This window comes from Gymnogyps californianus, chromosome 10 (assembly GCF_018139145.2).
Source record: "Gymnogyps californianus isolate 813 chromosome 10, ASM1813914v2, whole genome shotgun sequence".
NCBI classification, from domain to species: domain Eukaryota; kingdom Metazoa; phylum Chordata; class Aves; order Accipitriformes; family Cathartidae; genus Gymnogyps; species Gymnogyps californianus.
The window spans coordinates 5,719,998-5,740,722 of NC_059480.1; the positions used below are offsets into that span (position 1 = coordinate 5,719,998).

At 47.0% G+C, this 20,725-nt stretch overlaps 2 protein-coding genes across 2 annotated transcripts; one reads left to right on the top strand and one right to left on the bottom strand.

Annotated features, from left to right (window-relative positions):
* Window positions 1–584: 584 nt before the first annotated feature.
* On the top strand, window positions 585–2,725 carry COPS9 (COP9 signalosome subunit 9). Its single transcript, XM_050902663.1, has 3 exons — window positions 585–673; window positions 803–875; window positions 2,585–2,725. Exons 1-3 carry the CDS (start codon window positions 611–613, stop codon window positions 2,620–2,622), a joined length of 174 nt encoding a protein of 57 aa, XP_050758620.1. The 5' UTR covers window positions 585–610; the 3' UTR covers window positions 2,623–2,725.
* A 9,529-nt stretch (window positions 2,726–12,254) lies between these two features.
* Window positions 12,255–17,922, bottom strand: ADIPOQ (adiponectin, C1Q and collagen domain containing). The gene is made up of 3 exons (XM_050902503.1): window positions 17,862–17,922; window positions 14,747–14,966; window positions 12,255–14,319 (listed from the first exon to the last, which is right to left on the bottom strand). The coding sequence occupies exons 2-3, from the start codon at window positions 14,958–14,960 to the stop codon at window positions 13,802–13,804; spliced, it is 732 nt and encodes a 243-aa protein (XP_050758460.1). The 5' UTR covers window positions 14,961–14,966; window positions 17,862–17,922; the 3' UTR covers window positions 12,255–13,801.
* Window positions 17,923–20,725: the final 2,803 nt, after the last annotated feature.

The following is a 20,725-nucleotide window of genomic DNA, read 5'->3' on the forward strand; positions in this document are numbered from 1 at the left end:
CAAACGCACCTAAATGGCCCCTCAGCCACTTATTAATGTCTAATAATAGACATTAATGACATAGCAGTCACGCATAGCATTTCATGCTTTAAATTAGTCTTTTCTTTTTTACAATTTATGCTTTTGCGCAAAATCAATAAAATCCTTGATTCTGTTGTGCGGTTTGGGGAGGTTTTTTTACACCTAATGCTCGCAGCCTTGACTCAGGAAACCGTGCTCTGCGTGTATGGTAGTTAACAACCAGTCCACTCAGTCTGGTGGCTGGAAGGACCACCAGAATAATTCACAGCCGCATCCTCTGAAGGGTAATGGTGCCCTTTTAGTAGCCCCTGGGCTAGCTCAACGCCATTTTCCTCACTTCAGGCCTGGGGCCTACGCCCGGCCCCGCCGTTGCCATGGCGAGGAGGGCGGGGTGAGCAAAATGGCGGCGCCATTTTGCTCACCCCGCCCTCCTCGCCATGGCAACGGCGGGGCCCGCCCCCCAGGGCAACCAGCGAGAGGTGATACCGCCAAGTGCGCAGAGCGGCGTCCGGCTGGCCGGCCTCATAGCGGAAGTGGGCGCCGCGCGCCTGGAAGCGGCGGAGCGGAGGGGACGAGCGGGAGTGCTGCCATGAAGCCGGCGGTGGACGAGATGTTCCCTGAGGGAGCCGGCCCTTACGTGGATCTTGATGAGGTGAGGTGAGGGGGTGTTGGGAGAGCTGCCTGCGAGGATGGGGGCGGCGGGGCTTGTAGTCGTGGCGGGTGGTGGCGGGGCCGTGCTGCCCGGCCGCGGCCCAGAGGCGCTCAGCGCCTGCTTTCCCAGGCAGGGGGAAGCACGGGGCTGCTGATGGACCTGGCCGCCAACGAGAAAGCGGTGCACGCCGACTTCTTTAACGGTAAGGGCCGCCGCGCTCCGGGGGTCGGGGGGGATAGGGGGTCACCGCGGCGCCTGCCCGCCCGGCGGGGATGGTAACGCCTTGGGCCTGCCAGGTAACAGCTGCAGAACCTGAAAATTATCAAAACAAACCTCGCTCGGTTTCTCTCTAAATCTTATGCCTTTGGTGCCTGGTAGTCGCTAAAGTTCTCAGTAACCACGCTTCTGGTGAGCGGTATCATAAGAGCGCTTCAGTGTTAAATGATGCAGGTGGGAATGATATAATGCGTGTTTCTCTTGTTCTGGAGGTTTTAGGTGATTTAGCGTGTTAATCACTACAAGGAAAAAGGCCTTGATCTGTTTGCATAACAAATAGCTTATATTAGACAGTGCAAATACATGTGAAAACGTGGGCAGAACTTTACAAAATTGTCTCTGAGTGTTACTACTTTATAGATAATTCTTTAATCTCTTAAGGTATGCATGCATATGTATCCAAAGCAAAATAAAACTTTGGTTTTTATATGCTTTCTTCATTTGAAAGTCAACCATATGCATATAGGTATATACAGCTGCTTTTAGAGAGGATAATGATGTATCTGGCCACTTAGGGGTAGAATATACAACACCTCACATTTGGTTACTAAGGTGGGTTTTTTAATGCTTCTTAAGAAGTATATTTAGACATTTTAACAGTGAGTTTCAGATACGTTATTAAATCTGGTTGTTGTGGTGGTGTTGATGTCACAAACTGGTATTAATTCTGAAATAAAGTAGGTTTCTCATGTTGCTTAAGACTTAGAATACAGGAGAAAAAGGAAGTTCAGCTTTTATATACCCTCAACAGGTGTGAGGGACCTAGCTCTTTGTTGGAGCCAGCATATTCAGGAGTAGGTATTTCCATAAAGTTCTACCATCAAGTTGTGGTGTTATATTCCGTTGGTAGTTTAGGACTCTTCTAAATGAGGATTAATCCTCAGTTTATTGTACGGCACTTGTACGTTGCCTTCTGTAAGAATAAAGTTGGTTTCAGTTATGTTGTTAGTTTATGCTCAATATATGAAGAAGATACAAAGCCGAGTAGTTAAGAGTACTTCCCAGAGATGACTAGAACAGCTGTGATTAGCTGGCCACATTTGACTAGTCTGAGTGAGACGAGTTTTCTGAGAGAGAAATGTTATTAGCACCTTCACAGCAATGAAACGTTTTTTAAGGAAGGGATTTTTAACAGCAAATCACAAATGTGAATGTCAATCTGCAAAATTTATAAGTGTGTGCCTTGATACTATGATCTGAAGCCAGAATTCTGCGGGAGTGTCTACATCTGAGACTTGCTGCATGCATAAAGCTAGTACTTGTTTACTTCTGGGGTCTGGGAATCGTGGTTGATCCACTCTGAATGTGATGGCTACTTAAAGCATTTATAAAAGCCCCTCCTTTGAAGCTTTACTTTGCTTTCATGAATTTAATTGCAAAGCTTGTACTGTACAAGTGAAGCAGTTTAATTTGTGTGTGATAGAGAACATATGCATGGGTCTGCCTGCCTTTCTTCTCTGTCTCATCCCACCCTGATGTTACATTTTTAGTAACTGATGGTGCAGTAACTCTCATTCACTTAATTCACCTTTATTTCTGTCTTTAATCCAAATAATGAAGAACTGTACTTGATGTGCATATGTAACAGCTGAAACTTTTAAGGTTAATTTTACCTTATCTTGTTTTTCTGACTAGATTTTGAAGATCTCTTTGATGATGATGACATCCAGTGAACTTAGTTGTCCAGCTATGCAGTGCTGAGATGTGGATTTTTCTCTAGGATCGCCTGTGGTGTCCGTTATTTATTAAAATAATCAAAACAGGAAAATCAGAGGGGGGGGGGAAACCTGTATAAGCTGCTTGGGGAATATGAAAACCAGATGGTTAAAGATAACTAAGGAGGGAATTGTGGACTGTTATTTCTAGGAAGCTGTGTGTAGATTTTTCTTAAAATTTTACTTGCTGATGTGCTCATTCAATAAAATACTAAAAAAACCAACCTCTCTCTGGGATATACTTTGAAAGTAGATATCGCTGTGTTCTGAGCTCCCTTAGAGAATGATTTTTTTATTAAATCATTCACTGTTACTTTTGGATATTATATAAAGATACACGGCAGGGCATATTGCTGCCTGGAAGAGTTTTGTTCATCCCACAATACAGGATTATGTAGGGCTAAGATGGTTGCTTGTTCTGAATTGTCTGACTCGTTTGCCAGTCGCACTAAGAAGAGTGTGCGTTGTCTTCTGTTTCAAGATAGATACTCAGCTACTATCAGTACTATTAATTTAGGAAGCGCAGGAATAAAAAGTAGTAATTTTATCTTGATATTTTAAGCAGAGAAACATTCTGGCCCTGGGCCATGGAAATGCTTGGATTTAAAAATGTAATTTAATTCTTGAAATTGTACTCTTTAGAAAGAAAATTATTTTAGGATTCTTTTCTCCTGCAGCAGGTAATGTAATTATTCATACTTACAGGTATAGTGTATATGAATCAGTCTGTTAGATATTAGGTCAGATTTTGACACAAGTTTTCAGAACATTTTTAGAAATGTTTGATTTTGCACCCTTCAGTGACCAAAGTGAATCTCAGAATGAAAGGAACAGGTGAGTTTTTAGTATATTATTTCAGAGTCAAGTGTTTAGTCCTGTCTAATCTTAAGTGCGGTCTGTATTACATAAATTGATCACAAAAATAATACTGTGACTGATCTTTCTGTAAAGACTTCACGCTACTTAAATTTCACCTGGAGTGAAACCCTTTCCGCTCACACTTCTTTCACTTTTTTTTTTTTTCCTTGGGTTTGCTTTAAAAAAGGGAATCTTAAGTGTAACAGTAAGTATGCTGGCCTCTGAGCTTAAAAATGTAAGCACAATAAAACCAGTAGGACTTAGGTGTCTCTTTATTATGTTCCTGTGGATTTCTCAACGTCCTCTGTTTCATCATGCAGTGTACGTTAAATCGGCATTCTGACATTTACTCTGCTTAGTGTCTGACATTACAATGTGTCCCTGAAGGAACAGTCTTGCTGAGGCAGTCTCCTTTTTCTTTTTAGTGCTCACTTTGCTTAGAGGCAGGGGTTTCAAGCTTTCCTTATTGAAACCAATGTAAGCATTTTGACTGAGTGGTAGCAACTGTGTTTGGACTGTTTCTAGCTTTGGTGCTGTGCTTTCTCCAAACTAGATTTTGAGAAATGAGCTGCTGCCAGTAAGTGGAGGCTGCATTCTGGGCAGATACAAAAGATGAAGTAGATTTAAGAAGCAACTCTTGTCCTCTGCTCTTCTAGCTACTTTCTTTTGCTGATGCCCAGATTCCTCAAGATGGTCACCTTGCGTTTGGCATACTTCCTTGTCCATGTTTTGTACGGACTTCTCTGTTGTTTTTCATTTGCCTTCCTCAAGTTGTAAGAAACTTGAGCCTTAAGTTTGATCACAGCAGCCGGAGTATGTTCTGTGATACAAATCCATCTTGAACAGTTGCTCTTCAGTATGAATGGTGTTCTCTTTTTAGAGATGTCCAAAACCTCAGTGAAGCGTTGGTTTGAAGGTACTAATGGTGAGTAGTTCTAGTTTTGTAATGTCATCTTGCTTGATCAAAACATGGAACCTATCTTCATGAAACTGGGTAGAGGGCAAATAATGCTCATGGGTCCAGCACAGCCTAAAACTCAAGAGTTTTTATCCTGGTAGGATAAAGCTACCCATTCAAGGTAGGTATAGCTAACGCCTTTTTGTGAAGCTTTCCAGAATCTCAGTGTTTCGTGTTAAAAAGCAGCATAAACAGTACTGCTGGCACCTGGGAAGTACGGTGTGACTGACTGTAGGGAAGGAACTTCCTCTCTGCGGTGTGTGGAAGTGTTTGAGTTAGTAAAATTCCTTATGAAGAAAGCTGCTGAATTTCATGAACCACCTTGGTGTGCAGCTGATGCCACTCTGTAGCTACTGTGAGTACTAGTGGTTCTTTGGTATTATTTCCCAGCTGCTGATTTCCTAAGTAAGCTTGCACTTAAATCTGATATCTGGTGTGAGTTTGTTCTCTCAGGATGAAGAGAAGTGAAAGGAACGTTCTTCAGAGTTGCAATGGGATGATACCGAAGGTACGTATGTTGTAGCTGTCTGGAGTATGAAGTTCTCTCCTTTGCAATGAAACTAGGTGAGGAGCGTGTATATAGCTTCATCTTTCTAAAGAGGGCTGTCAATGTGTAAGAACTTTCATCAGGAACTGTAATTTGGTTGGGTGCCTTTTGGGACAATATTAATATGGAAAGGCTTACACAAAGAACAAAATGCCCTTCAGCTTCACATTGTTTCCGTGTTATCATTTATCAAGCCTTTCAGTCTAATTAGTCTGGGCAATCAGCCTGTTGTCAGGAAATAATCACAAGATGTCAAAATCTGTAATAAAAATTGATTTAAAGGGCATTTGTCTGCCTAGGCCATTTCATTTACTGAGCTTTGATTCCTGTACCTTTTGTGGAGATTGACACCACTCATAAAAGGTGTTTCTGAGTGAAAGAATGAGCCTGTTCTAGCAGCATTTTGCACGCATTTAGACTGATGTATATTACTTTATAAGCTGCTTGGTATTGCTCAGTATTTCAATGTCCAAATAAAGGCTCTAGTCTGAATAGATTTATGGAGGTACTGAGGTTAGTGTCATGAATTGTCCCGCTGAAGTCAGTGGGACAGCTGGCAGTGTGTAAAGCTGACCTTCTGCCTGAGTCTTGGCAGGATGAGGTCCCAAGTGTAAAATGCTTTAGAAGAGGCCTAGCCAGTTGGGCAGCACAGATGAAAAGGAATAGCTTCAAAACACTTAAATGTCAGCCCGTTCCCTTCGATACTCTCACAAGGCCAATTCTCTGTTTGCAGGAAACTGCTAGCTGTCACAGTATATTCTTAGGAATTAAGAATGTGCGATCTATTTTGAGCTGAAAATAACCAAGTCATTGTGAGGGAGAGAAAGTTACCATGCTTTAGCCAGGAAGCTGGCGCTCATCTGTGCATAATATTTCTGCAGTGCCTCTTCTGAGCTGGCTACCAGGTTAGCAGGAGAATCCAGTGCTCCACTGCTCTTCATGTGAGTAAGAACAGAACAGGCAAGCTCAGACTTACTGTGGTAGTAGTGAGCTTTCCTTGGTTGTTTTGGGTTTTTTTTTTCTTAGTTAACTTCCAGGGAATTAAAAGGTTTTCCTTTTAATACTTCAATAATTGAAGTGGAAGGTATTTTTCTCAATAAAGAAGGAATTGATTTGGATGAATAAATGGAGTTCTTCCTGCTTCCCCAGGGTGTTGGGAAGCTGGCAGGCATCTTCCTGCTCTCAATGTGCCGTTGTTCAGCACGTGAAAACCTGCTGGGCAGATGACAGTGCAGCCCTGTTCTCTGCGAGTCCCCCTGTCAGTGATGAGGCTGGAATGTGAGTGTCACATCAGGGCTCTTCTGGAAAAGCACTAGCACAATGCAAGTCAGGCCTTGGCAGCCAGGGGTGGCTTTGAGGACAAGGATTTGCTTCCATGTTTTTACTTCCAGATTTTTTTTTTTTTTTTAGTTTGCCTTTAAATTTGCTCCAGTTGGCCTTTGCCAAGCAGCAGGGTCAGAATCCTGACCCAAATTACAACCTTTTTCTCACACTACTACAGGGAGTTCAGAGCAGAGGGAGAGAGGAGCAGTGTCTTAAAGCTTTTAAAATTGGCAAATAGTGCCTTTTTGGTGAATACTTATTTCTTATTTATGGAAAAGTCAATTTGCATGTAGCAAATTTCCAGTCAGCTCTAATTTTAGCTGTGTTCGTACTACCTGGTCTGTAGTTGTGACATGTATGTACAAGCCTTACATAATCTTGTATGAACTCATGTGAACTTATAACCTGTGAGAGAAGAGACCCTGTTTTGTGGATAAACAGATGTACAGCTGAGAATGTCATGTATGAAGTGGGTGACTGAGCAAGGGAATACGTATCAACAAGGGGATGTGACAAAGCATCCCTGGTACAGACAGGAGCTGCCCCCACCAGGGGAGTCTCGGAGTCCCCCGGCCCAGCTGAGGATGCTTCGGCGAGGACGCTTGCAGAGGGGACTCCGGTCATGAGACAGTGACTCTGTCCTGTCAGAGAGCTTCCTAGTCCAAGTGTGCCCCCACTCCCAGCTCCCAACAAAGCTTGCTGAGCAATGTGCTGCTGTGGTCTTTCGGTCTCCAACTGCTTGGAAGTTGCCTCTGCATTGCTGGGATACAGGTACTGTGGCGCGGGAGTCCCCCTTCTCTGTGTTTTACTTCATCTGGGATGACAGATCCACGTTGGCCTTAAAACACTAACCAAAACATGTTGCAGAATTAGAATGGCTTCTCTAGAAATCCCTGTCAGGGCAGCAGAGAAGCTGTGCTGTCCTGACTCCTTTGGGCAGAGTACTGTGTTTTCGCAGATGCCCAGAGGATCAGAGGGAGCTGGGTGTGTTGGTTCGTACCCCCTGTCCTTCCCTGCCTGACTTTGTAAAGGATTTAGAGAGGGGCTTCAAGTGGGATGTCCTGCTCTGCCTCCTTCCCTGATGGGTCTCCATAAAGCTGTCCTGCTATATGGGAGGGATCCCACAGATTGCCTTGTGGGTGGGAATCCTCTGATAGGCCACACAGGAAGAAATAGATGTTGATGTTTAGTGTTTCCATTTCATTGGGAATAAACCTTTCCTTCCCCTTGGATTGTCTGGAGAGTAGCGAACTGCACCTGCATGTAAGGAGGTCACACAACTGTCCTCAAAGAGCAATGGTGTTACGCTGGGCTGGTCTCCTGGGATGAGTCTAAGGATAAGCTGACGGTGTGTTTGCTGATTTACAATCCCATGGCAGATGGAGTCTTTTCACCATGTACCTACATGTAGTACAAATGTCATAAAAACATGTGGCAGCCTTGCTCGCAGCCTGGGTACACTCAGGATTGGTTTCCTCCGGAGTGTTTCAAAGGGTAAACTTTTTAAATCTGATGGCATTTCCTGCATGGAAGTACAATGGCTGATCAGCTAAGTGTAGGACTTTATCCTAATCCCTCTGCCTTCTTCCATGCCAAAAAGCCTCTAGTAAGTTTATACTTCACAAATAAATATGATACAAATCTTGCAAGCAATTTATCTCTTTCTTGTAGCTCTTCACGGTTTAGTGCAGCTGCTATTTGTATTCCAATTAATTACTGGCACAAGTGATTACTTAGGGTTGAGGCACAATTAGGATCAGCCTATAATTGTGTTTAAAAGGGCCACGGATGCTTCCACAGATGGTTTCCCTGCTGGATGAGACTGGCCAGTCTCTCCAGCTGTAGCCATGTTATTTCTCCCTAATTGTTAGTGCAGTGACTTAAATCTTTCATTGGGGAGTGTTCTTGCTTTCTGCCTTCGAGAGAGCGTGCTGCTTTCCTGCTGTCTTTCTCTGAGCAGCAATACAGGGAGGGAAGAGTCAAACAGCTGTCAAGATCAAAGGAGCCAAGTGCTCTCTTTATAACCTGCCCTAATTACAAAGCAGCAAATAAGACCTTATTCTTGGTGTCCTCATCGTATTGGTTGCTATCTAATAGGAGCTGCTGGCAGTGTTTATGCTCAGAGGCATCTCATTTTTGTGCCTGCAGCAGTACATTACTTCCTAAAGGCAAAACCATCCATTTAAACCTGCCACAGCTACATTTTTTTTAAACTTGTTGGAGAGCAAGCGATTCTGTGCCCTTTCAGCATGGCAGGGTCATTCTTGGCTCTTTTGTTACAAGATAATTGTATGTTCAAAGCATTGTGCAATCCTCGGGAGCCAGCCCAGGCCTTGGATATGTGCCTATTTTGGCCAGGTTTTCCCATCCCACAGGTGTATGAAGCATGGAGGGAGAGTAAAACCACAGTAACTCTGTAATGGAAAAAGGCTGGATTCATTAGGAACTCCCCTGAGCTCATCCCCCAGGACCTCATTACCCTCCCAAACCCTATTTGCAGCTCTCCCCTAGAAGCAGCACAAGGCCAGCATGGTGCCCTGCAGCTCCCTGCCCTTGGGCTACTGCAGTCAGCCTGGCGGTGTGCCCCTGGCATAGCAGAGCCAGGGAGGTGGAGGTTTGATATTCATATCATGTGCAGGGATTCAGGTGGTTCCTGGGCTATAAGGACTCCCTGGGGACTTGTAGCCTGGTGGGGTAATTGCTGGCCATGCTCAGCTGCTGCTCCTGAAGCTTGTCAGCATGTTTTGGGCTTGTTGAGAGCCCACATGCAGACATCTGCAGGGGCTGGGCAGCCCCAGGAGGCAGCAACAGGGCTGCTAAGGGCAGCTGCAGGGCTTGACCCTGGCTGCAGTGGGGCAGAGGTGTGTTTGCTGAGAGGGGGTGCTTCTCTGCCTGCCTTGCCCTGTGTCTGTGCTTGCTTTGCTGATGGGGTGAGCCTCTGTTGGGAGCATTTGCCCTAGAGGAGAGCTGGGAGGGGGCTGATTGCTGCTCCTGGGGGTGCAAAGTGGCTTTCTGAGTGGGTGGTGGCTTAAACTGGGATTTGGTGCCTGCTAGGGAGGTAAGTGTGTGTGTCTCTAGCTGAGCTCTGTAGAGCAAGAATCTTACAGAGATTTGAGGTGAAAGACTTCATAAAACAGTCCAAATCCCTAAAGGGAGGGCTTTGACCCCTATTTCCATGCAGCAGGGGCTTGCCTTGTTCACAGCCTGCTGCCTGGGCTGCACTAACTGGGGGGCTGGTCTGTTCTTTGCTGGTTTTTGAGGTGCCTGGCTAGGACATGCATGAGCGATGCTGGTACCCTGTGTGGAGCATCCTTATCTGAGCGGGGAGCTGGGAGGAAGATGGTCTCTGCGCTTACATCCTGGAGGGTGAGTATCATGGTGAAGCTGCGTTTCAGCATTTACTGCTGTGAGAAGGGGGAAAAGGCAGTACACAGAACAGCGGTGCCTTAATGGCTTTCTTTAAAACTTTTCCTAAGTGCTTTGTCTTACTGTGTTTACAGGGGTTTCTTTCTTGATAAAACAGACAGCCTAGAAAGGGTGTGCTATTCTCAAGCAGGCAATCTCTGCTTGACCAGGATTTTAGCCTGGGATTCAAACCCTGAGGTTTAACCCTTTAAAGTGTGTTTGAAAATGTCCTGTGAAGACAGAAGTCCCTACTGCGCTTTGGGAAGAGAGGAGCTGAAGAGGAGGCTTGCACCGGCGCTGCTTTGCTGCCCTCCTGCCCTGTCGCAGCTCTGCCCTGGGTTACTGTATATGCAAATACTGTTAAAGGCAGATCCTGCATGAACCGGGCTGCCCCCTCCTTTATGCATCCTCGCTGCTTACACAGGCAACAGTACTTGTGCTCATCATAGCATGTATTTTACATATTACTTGCCATGGTTGTGTTTGGAGTGTTGCGTAGGGTTTGGGAGAGGTTGCTTGCTCAACATATTTACATGAGAGACCCGCTGCAAGTTGAAGACCATGTGCTGTGTCGTGCACTGGTGGGAGCATGTGGGGAGGAACAGAAATGAGGTCCCCATGCCAGCCCCCGCAGTGAGAGAACGTGGGGTGGCTTGTCAGCCCAGCGACTGAGGAACAACTAGGGCACTTTTGAGGGAAGCCATGTTCCTGTTTTTCTGTATTTTTAGTGAAACAAATATGCCCCTCAGTAAGCAGCCTGACTCCTGCCCTGACAGCGAGGTGTCAGCCCTGCAGCTCCCCGGGCTGGGGCCAGAGTTCCCCAAACACCTCTGGTGCTGAACCCCTGCTCGATGCTCCCAGGGAGCAGAGCACTGCAGCCCCCCATGACCCTGTTTTCGATGTTCCCACACAGCGTGCAAGGAGGCAGGAGCCTGCGCGTGAGGCTGCCGCTCACAGGGGAGTTTGGAAAAGCCATTTACAGGGTGATAAAGAGGCTATATATTTAATGATTAAATAAGATAAAAGACCTTATGTACTAATACACAGCATTCTTGTGGAGCTTTGTTATCTCGTGGTCTGTGATAATGTGCATGTGTGTACATATAAGACACATATTCTGCTCATATATGAATATAGCAGTGACTGCAATATTAGGTGACACAGCCCTGAGCACCCTGACCCTGACAGCTAGGACAGGGGAAGACCCAGGACCAGAACCAGAGCCAGGCTTTGAAACAAGGACTTCCAGGCTGGGTCTCTGCTGGGGGGCTTGTTTTGGTCCTTCCTGTGGCCCTCTGCCATCCTGCTGCCATGGCGGCCAGAAGGCTGACTAGGAGTCGATGGTGACCCTGGGCCTCTCCTGGGTGGCTGGTCATCTGCCACAAGGTCTGATGGCACCTGCGAGCATCCTGAGTGGGGTGTGGGATGATGTGGAGGGCAAGCAAGCATGTGGGGTTCAACAAGACTTTCCCATAAGGGCCAGCGTGGCCCCAGTCCCCGAGTTTCTACCACACGACGTGTTTCTTGCACTACAGACATGGTGACTTGAGGTGGGAGATGCTGTTGCCTGGGTGGAAGTCACACTGATATGGGTCACGCTGGTGATGGGGCAGTTGTGGGGGGTGCTAAGAAATCCTGGGTTCTGCCCTGGCCTAAAGCACACGGCATCAGATGTGCGTGGCAGTGTAAAAAGCCATGTCTAAGCCTCTGAGTCCTGGTGTATAGGATAAAACTGTAAGCATATTTGCTCCTGTTGCGTGGCAGCACGGAAAGGAATAATTTGTTTTGGCTGCCTCTTGGGAACTAGTCTTTAAATTAATATTTCCTCCTAGTGTTTATCGCAAATGCCTCTTAGCACTTTGGTTGTTTCAATTTTCCCTGCCTTCAGAAAATCCATCTGAAAATACTTGAAAAAAACCACTGCAAAAGCTCTGACTTGCTCCTCTCAATTTAAGTCTCTCATGCCATTTGATCCAGCAACTGCTGCATTTTTAAATCTCCTTTTGTTTATGGATTAGTTTTTTGGTTTGGATTTTTTTTTCTTTTCCCTGTTCTCTTCCCATTAATTCAAACAATAGGAGCAGAGTTTTTCCCAGCTCTCTGAATTCCGCATGATCAGATTGAGCATTAGTATGGCCCTTGCTAAATCTAGTATGCTTGAAGCCCCCTGGGCCAGCAGAGGCCCTCTCTCTGGCTGGCCGGTCAGGGTGAATTCAGGCACAGTGGTTTTGAGGAAACAGTCTGAAAACCAGAGCTCATCTTATCCAAAAAGGAGACAATACAGTGTGAGGTGGTGAGATGCTGAAGCCTTGATGAAAGCTAGAGGGTGGGGAGTTTCTTGGGAAAGCAAAAGAGGGGTGTCCCTGTGAGTGCCAGCCCAGGGTGCCCCCACCTTGCTGGAAAAATATATTTTTTTTTTTCCTGGGCTGCCTGGTGAGGCTAGGAGAAAGTCCCTTTCTTCAAATCCTTCCCAACGACGCATACAAAAATGCGGGAGCATTCTCATTGAGAGAGTTTTTTATTGTTGTTATTATTTGTAATGTGGTAATTCACTGGAGTGTAGGAAATGCTGCTGTTGGAAGTAATTTCAGTTGAAGCTCTTAATGCTGTTTTGTGCTTGTAATAACATGTTAGCTCTGATCTGTGTTAGCTTGTTCTGAAGCTTAATGGGAGTCTTCTTTGAACGTATCTGAGAAACCATCAAATCCTCTTTTAACTAAAAGTCAAGCAAGCTCCTTGGAGAGCAGTTTGGGAATAGTAGCAATCCCATCAGCCTTAATACTCTTCCCCCACTAAGGTAACCTTGTAGAGAGCTGGGCTGGGTCCTGGGGGTGTTCATCCCAGGAACCCACTCAACATGGGAGGTTGCACCACCACCTGAAGCTCTGTCCAGCTGGTGTGCAAACCATTGCTTATGGCACACTTATGGTGTGGAAAAGTAGAAACACGGTTGCTAGATCTCAACTTCTGACTGCACTTGGGAGCTATTCAGAGGGGAGATGGGACAGGATCCTGCCAGCTTGCAGATGGAAACTGTAAGATGCTGCTCGTGTGCCCCATGCTGGCAGCCTCTGGGCTGAACAAGTACTTGTGCCACCACTTCCAGCACCAGGTGAGTGATTTGGGAAGGGACACCTCAACCCTGAGGTCCCCCTCTGCCCAGGAGCCTTGAGGGACCTTCTGCTCCCTGGTCAGGCACAGTGTTTGCAGGTGAGCTGCTGGCATTTCTGAGCATCACAACTGTGCGGCCAACACGTCTGTGATCACCGCAGGACCCCCGAGGCCACATGGTCAACAGGCCGCTTTTGTTGTGTGGCCTCACCGGCGTTCATAAGGCTTTTCAGATAAATCAAAAGAGAAGATCCCTGCCCTAAATGAGCATGCTGTCCATTAGAAATAATGATAGGGGATAAACGTAACAGGAAAATCAAGGGATTAAAATCAATGAAAGTTAATAATCTGAACATATTCAAAGATCTGGGCTAAAGAAGGGAGACAACAAACCATGGGTGGAAGTCAAAGGCCCTAATAAGACAGGGAGTTATGATGGAAAAAATGGAGCCATCTGTTCCAGCTGCAAACAAGAGCAGAGATGGCTTTCGTGAATAGTCGTCTTCTACTCAAATTTTAAAATGATGGCTAAAATGTGTACCATTGGTTTAAATTAATTTAGGTGGTTAAAAAAGGGAAATTTTGTATGCGATATTTAAATGTAACCAATTTTTCTCTTATCACTTTTAAATTTAAAAAAAGATTAGGCCATCTTGAGCGTTACTCTTTCATGATGTGGCAGGAGTGGTGTTTGACTTTGGGCCCAGGTTTCCACGAGGAGAGCAAGAGCAGAGGTAGGAGTGAACTCTTGGTCCCATGGTAGTCACTCATGTATAACCTCACTGATTTCACAGGAGATGGGTTCCACCCTTTGGCAATTGTTGCCCCTGCAATAGGCAATTTTCTGGTAAATACAGGATAGCTATAGCGCCAGTGCCCCAGGACGCTGTCCGGGGTTAAGCCACCTCGTCCTTTCCCATGCAGCACCGCCTACTTTAATGGACATCCAGGTCTGGGTACAGGAGGAAGCCCATGAAAGTGGAATCGTTGACGTTGTCAGCGTAGACGCCATTGTTGTCCCCCTCCCCGTACACCTGAAGCCAGACCTCGTCCCCAGTGCTGAGGTGCAGCAAGACGGAGCCGCTCGCTTGGTCAACGTTGTTCTGCTGGAACTGATCGTAGGTGAAGATCACCGCCTTGTCTTTCTTGTAGAGGCTGACTTTGACGTCCGTCAGGTAGACTGTCAGGTGGTAGGCAAAGTAGTACACGCCGGGGATGCTGCAGAGGAACTTACCGGTGCTGGTGTCATAGTGGCTCTGCTCATTGTAGAAGATCTTGCTGAAGCGGATGGGGACCTTGGGGTGGGGAGCTCGCTCCTTCAGCCCCACGCTGAAGGCGGAGCGGTAGATGAAGGCACCTTCGCCCTTCTGCCCTGGGTATCCAGGAAATCCTCTCGGCCCTTCCTGCCCTGGGACTCCTGTTTCGCCTTGGTCGCCTTTGGGACCTTGCATACCTGGGGGACAGAGCGGGGACGGGGAGTTGTGTTTGCACTCAGCTGGCAGCCGCTACCCACCGGCCCGAAACGCAGAGGGGGCTGTGGCCTGAGGATCTGCTCGGCAGCATGGAGCTGAGGAAAGGCTGGATGACCTCAACACCCCCCATGAGCTGAGTCAGCGAGTGGAAAGCCCGCTCACCCCCTCAGCTGTGTGCAGAGCTGCTGAGAGCAGCATGTCTGAAAAAACATCATTAATTGGAAAAACAACCACCAGACCAAACTCTTTGACTTGGGTTGTGGAATCTCTATCCCTGGAGATATTCAAAAGCCATCTGGACAAAGATCGGGCACAGACTCACCAGATGTGAGACCTGCCAGGGCTGGGCCTGGGGGCTGGGGCTGCCCACGGGATCCAGCACCGACGTACCCCCTGCTCCTCACCAACCTTCCTCTCCTTTCTCTCCCTTTAATCCATCTCTTCCGTCTTTCCCGTCCCGTCCAGGAAGCCCGTTGTGGCCGGGATAGCCGGGTGCTCCTCCCATCCAGTTGGCACATGGCGTTTTGGGGTCGGGCTGGACCTCCTGGGCAGCCACCTCTGTGCAATGGGGGGCCACCAGCAGCAGCGAGCAAAGGAGGAAGCCTGCCGGGCCCCTCATCATTGGTTCCTGATGTGGACAATCACTTTGTTAACTTTAAAGGTTAATAGGAAAAAAAAAGTGAACAAAAACCCCACCCCTGCATCATGGAGAGTCACAGGAGACTAAAGTTTGAATCAACATATCCGAAGGAAAGCAATTCTGCTTGCCCCAAGGGCCCCTCCGCATCCAGCGTGGTGCTGGTGTGAGCTCCATGAGCCAAGCCAGGATGGGGCCCCTGGGAGCAGCGTGGACCTCAGCCCAGGAGCACATCCAGTGCGGAGAGGAGCAAACACCAGAGTTACTCCCCCAGCACTCGTGGGCTCTTTGCACGGGCACAGATGTAGCTCGGGACTGAGCACGGCAGATGCCAGGCTATCTGTGGCTGATTTCTTAGCAGAGTTCTGCTCAGTTAGCCATGATACGCTCTAACTTCTGCCTGGCTGAGTGAGCAGCTGATTGAAAGTACGGGTCTGGCAGAGCCTGTCTCAAAACCTCAAAAGCCTTTAAGCTGAGCAGGTGGTTTATCGCTGCGTGTACAGCCCGCTCACCTGGGTCTATCTAATGTGAACAGAAAGTAGAGACAGGCTTTCCATCTCCTCTGAGTAACCATATGAAATTATGATACTGGTTTTTTTTCTACCCGAATAATGTTTTTGGATTACGGGAAGACAAGTTGCACAGTGTTTAGGCACTGTAGGGTTGTATTTTTCTTTAATATAGTTGCTTTGCTAGTCAGAGCAATTAGTGTGGCTCCCCGGAACCAGGTCGGTGGTGACGCACTACGGCCAGCCTGGGGCTTTGTTCTGATGCTCCCAGAAATCAGTGGGACCTTGGTGGGCTTTGGGTCAGGGTTTTAGGAAACAGATATTTTAAAATGACTACTGTTGTGTGATACTGCTTACCATGCAGAGATTATACCCTGGAACAACAAAGGTATCCTGTTATGAGGATTGTAAGTGGCATAATAGGCAATAAAAAGTGAATAACAGCATGGCCATTAGAGTCCCTTAGCTCTATAATTTCCAAGAAAAATAATATTTCAGAGCAATTCCTTTGCAGGGTTGCAATCCAGCAGCCACGTGACACCTTGCGATGGGGCCGGGGCCCTGACTCGGAGGCAGTTTTGGGGCTGAGGGTGCCATGGGGTCCAGTGACCACAGCCTGAACCTTAGGCAGTGTTCCTGCGTCTCTGCGCTTTGGGAAGCGAAATGCCCCTTTGCAACAAGGGACGTGGTGATTATCCATGCACCAGGGTGGACAAGTGAAACAGATGTCTATAAATCCTAAAAATGGCTTGGTTTGGCAAGCGAGGGTGTGCATATTTGGCACACTGCGACATGGCCACTTTGCCATGCCTCAGTGGAGGGCACTAAGCGGAGGGACCCCTGTCCCCCTGCCTGGGTCCCCTCCGGCTCGGCTACATGCATGTGCCCCTCCAAAATCAGCACAGGCTGTCTGGGAACATCTAACTGCATGAGAACACGCCAGTGCTCAATAAAAATCTGCCTCAAAATCGCATTTCTTGAGCTGTGTTTTGGTGATTTTGTTGGGGTTAGTTTCGCTTTCTCAGATGCTGCCTAGAACTCAAATATCATTAAAATTTTAGCGACGTGTGCCCCAGAGCCAGGTCTTCTGCTGGTGCAAAATAAAACGCTCCTTTAAGGTCAAAAGCGGTGCAAATTTGAGGCAGCCCAAAGCAGGGCTGTGGGGAGCTTTCCTGGCAGATGCCCATCCAGCCTGCTCTGAAGGGCTCGAAGCGATGCCCATCCCACAGCATCCCTGAGCGGCTCTTCGCTGCGGATACATTACACAATCTAGTTTTCTCCTTTCTCGTAAGAAAAGTGTTGTGATATGCGAATAGAAAACTACTTCTATTGCTACAGTTTGACTCAAACACAGGTGGTTTGCTCATTTGAGAAACAAACTAATTCTCTGGCATAAGTATGTCTTACAAAGGGAAAGTTTTAAGCTGTGTCTGCTAGCTCTGAGTTTAAACTCTGGTTTAGGTGTGATATCCCTTTACTATATCTTTCCCATTTCTTTTTGTCTTTCCATCTGATCCTCAGCAGTGTAATATGAAATCATTTGCTATATTTGGATGTCAGTTGTACCTTTCAGACAAGTAATAGATGAACTAAGTACTTTTGGTGGCTTTCAGTTATTCCCTTGGCAGCTACTATATTAAAAGCTCATATGCATTATATGAAGCTTATAAATTTATCCGTAGAAATCAGCATATCATCCATAAGAACAATGCCATTCGTAAGTGCTACATAGTGATTCAGACCATGATTCAGAATTTAAATTTCACATAACACTATATAAATATTATATATTTATATATATTAAAACCCCCACACCTCTGCACAAAACACAGAACAAAAAATCCATCTGTTTTCCAACTCCAATATTTTCTTCAAAGGGTATTAACCAGGGGTTTGGCTTATGTTGATCTTTTTTTCTTTTTGTAATTACTTGTAGCATAGTTTTTGCTGACCTTCCAGCAGTGACTTGCTCCAGGGGGCTCACACCTTAAATCTGGGTGGTGCAGCTTTCTGGCAAGGAGCTGATACAACTTAGGGAGACTTGGGGCAACCCCAACCTTCCCAGGAGTCTTCAAGGAAAGAGGTGAATCGAAAGGTGCCAGTGCAGTACTCACTGTTATAGCCATGTGGTTTTTCGCTGTTGTTCCTCACTACTTTTGATTTAGGGGTTTTGATCTCTAAATAGTGTTTCCAAAAACAGGAGTATGAATCTAAGGGAGATCGGCTATTCTTGGTTTAAAATACTCGCTGGCTATTCTGAGAGTAACTCTAAGAAAGGAAACTTCTTGCAAACAGAAAAAATCTGCCTGCCTGATTCAGCTCAAAAGAAGAGAAAATCCTGAACTTAGTAAAAGGGAAAAAAAAAGATCATGCTTACCAGCTGCTTTGAGTCCTAGTTGGCTTGCTGCAGTCTCTTTAGAAATGAAGTCCGGCTACCACATCACTATCCCTAAGGGCATGGGGAGCTGTCAGCTCAGACACTGCGTTTTCCATTTGCTATTGCGCATGCTGACCTAAAAGTTGGGTTTTCCCATTAATTTTTTCCTGGCCATCACTTAAGTTTTGGACCACTTATATAATCTGGTCACACCGGGATAGCTTGCAAAGATAGCCTTAATGGGGAAAAGATGAGTTTGGGAATTTGATAGGAACTGAAGGAGCAATGGTTTGCTGGAGAAGCCCATGTGAAAGCCTGCTCGTCCAGGGCTGGGCTTGTACAGCACAAACTGCTGCTCTGTGTAAACTGGGAAATGTTGTTAGCAGCTGATGGAGAAAGTGTGTCTACAGCCTTGCATTAACGCACTCAAATGGGTTGTTTTCAACATGTTAGTAAATGAATTATTGTGTGAGCAGTTTTGGCTTCTTTTAATGGCAAGAGCTGTTCCTGCCAGGAGGCTGCTGCCGCACCAAAGAAGGGCAAAGCTGCCCGAGGGGAAGGACAGCGCTGGGGAAAGAGTTTCATATTGTAAATCATCAGAGTAATTTCAGCCCTACGGATGGCTTTCAACCTATCACACGTTTTGGCTTTAGGTCAAAACAAAGTCTTTTTTTCCCTGTGTCTCTCTCCTTCCAAAATGGAGGTTGAACCTCAGAGAGCGGAGGCTTTCCTCTCCAGCCACTCTGGGACAGTTCAAGGTTAGCTAGGCTGGACCTTGGCAAACCTGGGCTCGCAAAATCAGACCAGGAAAAAATAGCATGATGCATGTTGTTGCAACCGGGTGTGGGGAGCTGGTGTTGGGGAGCTGGTGTCTGTGGGAGAGGGGAAACTTATCCAAGTGAATGTCAGCAGGACAGTATCCCAAATTGCTGAGTTGTTGTAAAGACCTGGCTATCTGGAAGGACTAAAAGGATGTATAAATGAACACATAAATAATTTTTTATATGTAGAGCTGGGAGTCAGCAAGGGTGAATTTTGAAGTCCTGAGGAGAAGGGTGCAGAAGGGAGGAGCTGCAGGATGGCTGCTCACTGCCTGCCTGGTTTTGGTCAAGCCCTTAGTCCAGCATTTGGAGAATTTTTTTTTTTTTTTTTTTTTGGATGATGGTTTTTTCCATGCATTGTTGAAGCTGAAAACGATCTCTCGTGCAACCCCAGTAAAATATGACAGAGATCTAGTAGGATCTGTTGTTTTCTTATAAATGTGATTTGCTAGAGCAATGTGTGTGTTTGTATGCCTGTGATGCCAATGTTTCTGTTGAAGTCTCATCTCCTGAGCAGTGAATGGAGGAGCAGGATCTTGGAACTGAAATAGGAATTTTTTTTCCAGTGGAGACAAGATGTTTTCGGCTGCCTCTGCCCAGAGCATGAGCAAGACAAGGCTGGTTTCCCTGCCAACTCTCGGCTTGAACCCTGAAATGCATGGTTGGGGTATTTATTAGGCTGCTAAGATTTCAAAATTGGACCTGATGTGTTTAATAGGTAGTGCTGCAATTACCTTGTGGCCTTTCAATTCAGTTGTTAGAAAAATACCACAGTGATAAATCTTTCAGTGGTCCATCAAACAGCCTCCCAAATGTTATCCCTGCCTCTCAGAAGAGGGGTCGAAGTTTATCTCTGGGGGTGCAACCAGCTGATACAACCCCCGATGCACTCGCTTGTGCTTATATTATTTTACACACTTGGTTTGTGGGTTCATGCTGGCTCCTGTTCCCGCTGCAGAGGGAGATCTTGTACAATCCAGTGAGCTACTTCTGGCTGTGTGATAGGAAAACATTTAAAATGCCCTTTGCTCTGCCTGGTGACAAGCAAAACCTGCCACCAAATGCGGACTGGACCGGCAGCGCCCACAGCTGCGGTGCTCAGAGACAGCAGCTCTGGTTGGGCCTGGGGGGTCTTTTTGGCACAGAGAAAGCTGCTGTCCACAAGTCCTGCAATACCTTCTCCATTTTGCACCGCGGTCACCAGATCTCCCGTGTGGGACACACTGCCCGTACCTAACTCGGCTACAAACCTTGTGCTGAGCCTGACCTTGTTTTCTCTCTTGGATCTGATGCAAGCCTGCAAATATGAAAAATACAAAACCGACTTGATGGATTGTGGATCACAGCTTTCCCTAAGAATTAAAAATAAGCGGAAAGTTATATTTAGCCATCTATAAACAAGAATAAAAGAGCAGGAGGCTCATTATCAGCTGTGCTCCATCAGCACAGACATGGTCCCCACTGGTGTGATTTGAGGGATGAAAAGCTGCTCTGGCCGTGGGGAGGTTGGGACGGCTGCCTCAGGAGGAGGTTGGTGGCTGCCCAGGCCACCCTGGCCCCGTCGGCAGGATCCGTGCCATGGGGGCCGGGAAGGACCCCCAGTTGCCCACCGTTGTCCTCCCCCAGTGGGGTCGAGCCAGCACCACCGTGGAGCCCAGCCCATGGGAACCCTTGTCCCACCGGTCGTCCCTTCGCAAGGCTGCTGTGCCCCCCAGCGCCGGGCAGGGCCCCTCTGCTGGGAGCTGTCCCCTGCCCTGCCCCGGCTCGCTGTCCCTCTGGGACGCCTGGCCCTTCCCTTGTCTTTCTGCTGGCCCTGGATACCGCACGTCCCAGAAACAACACACATTCCCCACTTTGCTAAAAATGGCAAAAACTGTTTACGCCATTTAGCGGGCTGGCTGACAGGCCGTTACATGCTATTCTGGTGCTGCCCAAGGCTGTGTGCAGCAGAAGGATCGCAGCCTCCATGCCAGGGGCACTGCTGGCTCTGTCCCAGGCACCGTCGGCAGCCCGCCGAGCCGCCTCACCCCTCTGCTGCAGCCC